General features: G+C 36.2%; 1 protein-coding gene across 1 annotated transcript; it reads right to left on the minus strand.

Annotated features, from left to right (window-relative positions):
- Window positions 1-1077: 1077 nt before the first annotated feature.
- Window positions 1078-2010, minus strand: LOC140511519 (olfactory receptor 4C15-like). Its single transcript, XM_072620652.1, has one exon. The coding sequence runs from the start codon at window positions 2008-2010 to the stop codon at window positions 1078-1080; it is 933 nt and encodes a 310-aa protein (XP_072476753.1).
- Window positions 2011-8965: the final 6955 nt, after the last annotated feature.

The following is an 8965-nucleotide window of genomic DNA, read 5'->3' on the forward strand; positions in this document are numbered from 1 at the left end:
ATTATTAGATTATGAGACTAAATTATTTTTAATTAATCTTTTCTTCATTCTTTATCTGGTTTTCATGTAGGACAGAAGTTCACGTGATATTTCCATTCCAAATGGCTATGCTCTCTTCATAATCTCTCAGAGAAACTAAGAAATGATGAAAGATTAACAACACCAACAAAATTAAAAACCACATTCATCTCTTGCATTGAGTCTATAATATAATATTATGGAATTCAAGGGATATTTTTCTATTCATATTTTCCTATTTTCCCATCTTATTTCATTATCTCAACCTTCAAAATATTAATCTTTTTTAGCTTTTGTACTTTTTTTTTTTTTACTGTATTGCTTCATCTCTCCTTAGGAATTTTTCCCCAAGTTGATTTGTTTTCCTTGTTATAATGTTGTTCAGACAAATTGAGGCTTTTTAAGAGAGAACACAAATAAATTTTAAAACATCTATATAAGAATAGAGAAAGAATATTAATTTCATTTTTATGGCAATTGAATGCATTAGATTTTCTAATGTGTTTTTGTTTATGTATTTAAACAATATTTTAGCATGTTCAGTTCACATGTGAAGTCATTTAAAAGAATGACTAAAATATTTTGTTTTTTTGAAATTCATTTATTCTAATAGTAAATTGGACATTACAGGATGTTATATGTATATCACCTTTAAAATTTTTAATAATATATTTTATCTATTTAATTTCTTATAGAAGATTAGTAGCCTTTTTTTGGCTGACTGAGTTCCCTTTGAGAAATTTATTCTCTTCTATAATGTAATAATTTTTATTTTTGAGATATATTTTTAGATGTTAATTAAATGGCTCCTGGTAATTTAAAATTAAAATTTGTCTGTATCTCTGTTCTGCGTGTTAACACAATGTTGCTATACCTTTGCTGCCTATACTGCTGAACATGTCTCCAGGACAAATGATGAAAAAACTGACTGAAAATAAATTCCCTCAGCAAGACATTTAATCCTTATATTTTTGAGGAGACTTTATTTTGAGAGTATCCAGAAGAGTCAAGACAAGATGAGACAGCCAATTTATCTTTTAGAAGATTCCTAAAAATTTTTCATTTTTCAGTATCAATCACTGTCTTGTCCCATAGTTTCTTCATGACATTTTTCATTTCTGTATTTCTAAATGTGTAGATCAATGGATTTAAAAAGGGAGTTACAAAGCTATAAAATATTGCCACTATTTTATCAAAAGAGAAAGTAGTGGGAGGCCGTGTATATACAAATATACATGGTACAAAATATAATACAACAACTGTGATGTGAGAGCCACAAGTAGAAAGGGCTTTGCGACGGGCTGCTGTACTGTGTGTCCTTAGAGAGTTCAGGATTACTCCATAAGAGACAAGCAACAGTGAAAAGTTGATGATACAGATAAAACCACTGTTGGCCACAACCATCAGACCAAGCACTTGTGTGTCAATACAGGCAAGTTGTAACAAAGGGTATAAGTCACACATAAAGTGATCAATTACATTGGGGCCACAAAAGGGTAATGGAAGCATGAAGAAAATCTGAATCATGGAATGCAAGAAACCGCCAGACCAAGCTACTCCCACCAGCAAAAAACACAACTGTCGATTCATGATTGTCATGTAGTGCAGAGGTTTGCAGATAGCCACATACCTGTCAAAGGCCATGCATGTGAGGACAATCACCTCAACACCGGCCAAGAAATGTTGTGCAAAAATCTGACCCATACAGTCTTGGAAGGATATGGTTTTCCTTTCATAGAGAGAGTCTATGATAACTTTAGGAGCAATGACAGAAGAGAAACAGGCATCCAAGAAAGACAGAAAGGCTAGGAAGAAGTACATAGGGGAAACGAAAAGAGAAGGGGTGCAGATGATCATCACAACAATAAACAAATTCCCCCCAACAGTTACAAGGTAGAAAACTAACAATATAACAAATGCCATTTTCTGAATGTTTGGATTCTGTGAAAGTCCCAGAAGAATAAACTCAGTCACATGACTTTGATTTTCCATTTTTAAAGGACATAAGTGCCTTATTTTATCTGCAGAAAAGAGAAAGAAAAATCTTGAATCATCAATATTAAAGAACACGTTCAAAAGCATATTGAAATATATTAATATTAATGACATTTACATACAATATGATATGATTGACTATTCCAGGTTCTTCAATACATCTTCAGGTCATATGAAGAATAGGAGGCCCTTTATGATTCCAATTGTCCTCTCCATTATCCTCACCAGTTACCCAATGCCTTTTTAATTTTTGCAGAAATGAAGAAGATATTCCAACAAAATTTTCAAAAATGTACAACTTATCAGTTTAATATTCAGAATGTCTTATAATGTGGCCTAGTACCATGTGAATCTTTTACAGTATCTCATAGTTTGTTTTTACATTGACCTTATATTTGCTACATATCATCAGTGTCTTTTTCCCCCATTACCACTGCTGTTTTTTCTTCTCTCCCTTATTTTCTACTTGCATGGTGATTTTTTTTTAATCCACATAAGGTTTTAAGATTATTATTATTCAATTTGGATGTATGTTTCAGAGTACAAGGATTTCCCCCCTTGAATACTTGGTAGTAATCAATAGTTTAGCTTTCCTTTCTGGATTTGTTCCACTGGAATATTTAACATTTATCCAATTTATACATTCTTTAAAGAAATGTATATATTAATGTGTACATAAATGTACATTGTCATATACATAGATGTACATACACAAATATACATGGAGGTGTGTAGACATGCATATGCATAGATACATATACACTATACAAAAGCACAAATAATTTCTAAAATATTCTCATGAAAACGTATTTTGAAGATGATATTGAACAATTAATAATCTCCCTCTTCTCTATCTCTCTCTGTCTCTGTCTCTGTCTCTCTCTCTATTTCCACGGGTTTAGTTAACAATAGTTTCAAACACACATAACCAACTACCTCTTAGAAATTTCAAAGTAGAAATCCAACAGACATCTTAAACTCAACGTATTCCATATTCATTCCTTGAAAAGGTCTAGTAAAGTGAGGATTGTCAATTCCAGGGTTAGTTGTATGTTTCTGCCACTGAATTTCTAAGTCTTCTGATATATTTCAGAGACACAGGAATCCTCCTTGGAGAGAAAACAGCAGCCAGCTTTACTCACAAAATGTGAGGTGAAATATTCTCAATTATTCAACACCTGTCTCATAGGAAGAAATTAGATCCTGCTCTCCTCTACCCACCAAAAAAAATTAAATGTTTAATCCCATGGATTGGAATAAGGACAGGAGATGACTAGCTATATATGTTCCCCACCTTTCTTTGTCACGTTGCAAAAGTTATTCTATTTCAAAATCTCTCTTCTCAGTGTTTGTTTCATAAATCTCTGCATAATGAAACTTCTAACCAATAGCTAGCATAGCCTGTGCCATTAGTGAAACTAACTCCCCTCTCAAATATCTGGTGCAGATCTACCCTGAACACACTCCGCCTAAACATGAATTTCTAATTTATATGAAGAACTAACTAATCAATAAATTGTCTTTATCCATAGGGTCAACAACTGATTTGCAGTTTTAAAATTGCCTAGACACACTGGAAAGACTTTCACAGTTGGTATTTATTGAAAGTAGTATTTCAATGCTTTCGGAACATGAAACCACACTGCCCTGTTTCTCAGATCTCCCCATAAAAGACAAACTGCCTTTCTTGAAGTTTTGAAGTTAACTGGTAACTGCTACTGCTGTTGCTGCTGCCATTATTACTGAAGCTTCTGTTACTATTCACTCCTGCTGCTGCTGCTGCCAGGATTGCTGCTGCTACTTCTAGTACTGCTAATATTACTGCTGCGACTACTGCTGCTGCTGTTGCTGCTATTATTGCTGTTGCTACGACTACTGATGCTGCTGTTTTTCTTCTCCTCTACTTTTACTGTTATGTCTATATCTATATCAGAGTTTCCGTTTTTCTCTCCCCGAATCATTCCTTCCTTGGAGCTGAATGATATAGAAAAAAAGATCTGAAGGCAATTTGAATGACTACACCTTTCATTCTTTGAACTTGCGCCCTCAGCTGGCATGTTGCAGGAACTTCATTAATATTTTTGATAGATTGGTTGATTCGTGTGTATACTCTTTGTGTGCATCGTTTTCCTGAGCTGCTGAAAAAAATTTGTTAACATGTGACCATTCTTCTTTGGATGAATTTAGCTCTTCAAATTGATAGGATTTGCCAGCATTTCTGATGTTCAGGCAATAAATCAAGATTACCTGCATATCCCTTGAAGAGGACAGGGCAATGGGCTGTGAAAGTACTGTGCAAGTAAAAACAAACATCTGTGTTTGCCCTGATGCAAATTTCTTAAAAGGTAAAGTCTATCAGAAAGCTAAGACTAAAAGAAGATCAAAAAATGTATACGTGTGTGTATTAGTGTGATCAATGACAGCTTAACAGAAAGTTTGGACAATGATGTTAAGAGAAAGAAATGGAAGTAGTATAAGAGAAAATGGGGGGGGGCGGAGCCAAGATGGTGGAGTACAAACACACAAATACACTAGCTCCGAACCCACAGCCCATGAAATATCCATAGTAAAGATCCGCCAGGGCTCCCCAAGCAGGCAGGAGCCCGGAGCCATTGTTGAAGGTCTCTGTGTAAACCCCCTGAGGGAACTGAGCCCTTGAGGTGGCCCTGCCCCCACCTGAGCACCTGAACTTAATCTCACACTGAATAGCAGCCCTGCCCCTGCCCAAAGCACTGAGGCTGGGAAGCAGCATCTGAATCTCAGACCCCAAGCTCGGGCTGGGAGGATCCTGAGGCGAGGTGGGTGTGAGGAGAATATTCAGAGCTCTAGTCACTGGCTGGGAAAATGCCCAGAAAATGGAAAAAAATCAAGACTGTTGAGGGTTACTTTCTTGGTGAGCAGGTTTCTCCTCCCCTCCCTTCTGATGAGGAAGAGGGGTGCTTACCATCAGGGGAAGACACGGAAGTCAGTGCTTCTACATCCCAGCCCACTCAATGGGATCAGTTCTGGGAAAAGGTCTTAAAGAGCCCAAACAATTTTCAAAATCATGATAGAGAGGTGGAGGAAAAACTGGGAAGAGTAATAAAAGACTTGCAAGCAAAGTATGAACAAGAAAAGCAAAGTATGAACAACAAATCAGCACCCTGCCAAAGGAGACCCAAAAAAATGTGGAAGAAAATAACACCCTGAAAAATAGGCTAACTCAGTTGGCAAAGGAGGTTCAAGAAGCCAATGAGGAGAAGAATGCTTTCAAAAGCAGAATTAGCCAAATGGAAAAGGAGGTTCAAAAGCTAACTGAAGAAAATAGTTATTTCAAAATTAGAATGGAACAGATGGAGGCTAATAACTTTATGAGAAACCAAGAAATCACAAAACAAAACCAAAAGAATGAAAAAATGGAAGATAATGTGAAATATCTGATTGGAAAAACAACTGACCTGGGTAACAGATCCAGGAGAGACAATTTAAAAATTATGGGACTACCTGAAAGCCATGATCAAAAAAAGAGCCTAGACATAATCTTTCATGAAATTATCAAGGAAAACTGCCCTGAGATTCTAGAACACACACACACACACACACATGCACACACACACACTCATAAAGACAGAGTGCGCAGAGTGAATTGAATAGGATGGGATCAAATTTTTTTTAAAAAATGAGATCAAGCAGTGAGAGAGAAATATATGGGAGGAGAAAGGGAGAAATGGAATGGGGCAAATTATCTCTCATAAAAGAGGCAAGCAAAAGACTTTTTTTTAGTTTGGGGAAAAAGAGGGGAGGTGAGAGAAAAACATGAAGCTTACTCTCATCACATTCCACTAAAGGAAGGAATACAATGCACACTCATTTTGGTATGAAAACCTATCTTACAATACAGGAAGGTAGGGGACAAGGGGATAAACAGGGTCGGGGGGATGATGGAAGGGAGGGCATGGGGAGGAGGGTACAATTTGAGGTCAACACTCACAGGGAGGGACAGGATCAAAAGAGAGAATAGAAGTAATTGGAAGCAGGATAGGATATATAACACGACTATTATGGAAATCATTTGCAAAACTACACAGATTTGGCCGATATTGAATTGCTTGCCTTCCAAAGGGAGGGGGAGGGGAAGGAGGGAGGAAAAGAAGTTGCAACTCAAAGTTTTAGGAATAACTGTCAAGTACTGTTCTTGCCGCTAGGAAATAAGAAATACAGGTAAAGGGATATAGAAAGTTATTTGGCCCAACAGGACAGAGGAGAGGATGGAGACAAGGGCAGACAGGAATGATGGAGAAGAGAGCAGAGTGGAGATGGGGGCAATTAGAATGCTCGGTGTTTTGGGGTGGGGGTAGGGGACAAGGGGGGAGAAAATTTGGAGCCCAAAAATTCTGTGAAAATGAATGTTAAAAGAGAAATTAAAAAAAGAAAAAAGAAAAAGAAAATGGATCCGGAGTCAAATGATCCTCTCTTTGTTTCTGCCTCTCTCTATCTCTCTTTTTCTTCCTCTTTCCCTCCCTCTCTCTCTCCCCCCCCATTTTCCACTCTTTCACTATTTTCATTTATCTCCCTCCTCTCTCTCCCTTTCTCTTTTTCTATCGCTCTTCTTCTTCTCTCTACTTCCTTTCCTTCTGTCCCCCCCCCCTCTCTCTCCCTATTCATCTTTTTTCTCCATTTGCCACCCTTTCCCCTTTCACTTCACCTGGCAAAATGCAAAATCACAAATGCTTTTGTTCATTACTTATATTCACCAGATAGAATATGATGCTTCAGTTTCTATAAAAGGTAGTGAAGGGGTTTTTTATTTGTTTTCTATTACTTTTATTTACATCTTCCAGGAAAATAAAATAAAATAAACTTATATAATGATTTTTTTTTATTTCTATAGAGCCCTTAATTAATTCCCCTACCCAAAATCTGACAATATTTTGGGAAATTTTTTTTAAATTCTGTATCTCAATAATAGGTTGATCCCTAAGTGTATCCTGGCAGTAAAAGTACAAACTATTAATGAGATTTTAATAAAGCAGAAAAAAAGCTTTGAAACCTCCTTCTATCTAAGTAGTCAAACTTTGTGTTGTAAGACCTGAAAAAGAAACGGATTTTTATTGTGGGCAACAGTGAGATACAGTAAACAAATTATCAGTACATTTCTCAGATCCTGGTGAATACCTGTTGCTGAGCCACAGTATGACCTGTGAAAACTTACTTAATTTTGCTATGTCTATATTTCTGCATAGGAACATAAATCAGAATGAAACATCTTATCTATATCACAAGTGTCATGTGTGATGAGACCAATTAAATATGAGGAGGGCAATAACTATACACATACATACATGTATGAGAGGGAGGGAGGGAGAGAGAGAGAGAGAGAGAGAGAGAGAGAGAGAGAGAGAGAGAGAGAGAGAGAGAGAGAGAGAGAGAGAGACTTATATTTAAATCCAAGAAGTACCAAATATATTTATTCCAAAAGCAGATATGAATTATTTCTATGGTTCCTGATTACTATTTCCTAAGTAATACGTCTTTTACTTTCTGCATTAATTATTTAGCTTCCTCACCTCCAAGAGACTGAAAGCTGAAATACTTGCTCAACCATTCAAAGCCCCAAATAATTTAGTCCCACTATACTACTACCACTATCAATTCTATCACCCACCCTTTACTATTCTGGTTTCCCTAATCTGATTATATTACAATTTATGAAAATCCTCCTTAAATCATTGTGTCTCGATCCAGACACAATAATACAGATAAGGTATGACAAAGTGAGACTATTGCATAACTATCCCTTACATTTCTTAGAAACCAAGTTTCTCTTGAACTACCCCCAAGTTTTCACTATTTTTTATAGTTGTGACTATGTCATATAGTTGACATACTGAACTTAGTTTATGAAAATCCATAGTCTTTTTTTAGGAGAACTATACTTCTAACTATGTCTCTTCTTTGATACATTTTTAAAGGTGATTTTAATATATCACCCAAAGGAAAGACTTTACATTTAGTACAATTGAATTTGATCTTGTTAAATGTAGCATGATGCTCCAGGCTACCCAGATAATTTTGAACAGAGACTCTGTAAATACCTTACTCTCCTAGGTATTCCTCTATTGCTGGTTTATTTACAAAATCTAACAAACTCATCACTTATACTTTATCTGAATCATGATAACAGTCCTAAATAGCATAGGTCTGAAGACATATTCCTGGAGAAATCCACTGGGTTCCTAATCCCAGGTTAAAAATGGAGCAATTAACAGCATTAGCACCATCAAATCTGATTGTATTATCATCGATCTTCTCCACAAGAAAAAAAGAAATACTTGATCAAAAACTTTGGTAAAATTGAGATTAACTAGACAAACTATATTTTCAAATTCACCCTCAGCTACATATTTAATAATCCCATAAATATTAGAAAGCAAAATTTTTCTGTATGTCTTGAGCAGTTGAGCTATATAATGTCTGAGTTGCCTTTCAAATCTGACAGTCTCATATAAATATATAGGCAAAGTGGTAGACTGAAATTTCTGCTGGATTTGGAATCAGGTCTTACTCCATGTTTTAAAGCTTATAGACAGGAAATCTACAGATTTGAGGAAAAGAACTTAGCCACTTTGGGCTTTAGTGTCCTTATCTGTAATACAATGGGATACACTGGATGTTCTCTAAGTGCCTTTCCATCACAACAAGAGGATTCTACAGAATAAAATTGAAAAAAGAAATGGCAATTTCAATCAGGAATTAAAAGACCTATGAGCACTGGGATGTCTTAGTGCAACATCTTAGCAATCCCTTTGTATTGGGTGATTTGGTGGTGTTCCTTTGTTAGACAGACAGACGGACAGATAGACAGGCAGGGCAGACAGAGAGAGAGAAAGACAGAGAGACAGAGAGACAGAGAGACAGACAGACAGACAGACAGACAGACAGACAGACAGACAGACAGACAGACAGACAGACA

This window comes from Notamacropus eugenii, chromosome 6 (genome assembly GCF_028372415.1).
Source record: "Notamacropus eugenii isolate mMacEug1 chromosome 6, mMacEug1.pri_v2, whole genome shotgun sequence".
Taxonomy (NCBI): domain Eukaryota; kingdom Metazoa; phylum Chordata; class Mammalia; order Diprotodontia; family Macropodidae; genus Notamacropus; species Notamacropus eugenii.

What these genes read in the sequence shown, in the direction of transcription:
- LOC140511519 (XM_072620652.1), bottom strand. Translation starts at nt 2,010, where the DNA reads ATGGAAAATCAAAGTCATGTGACTGAGTTTATTCTTCTGGGACTTTCA.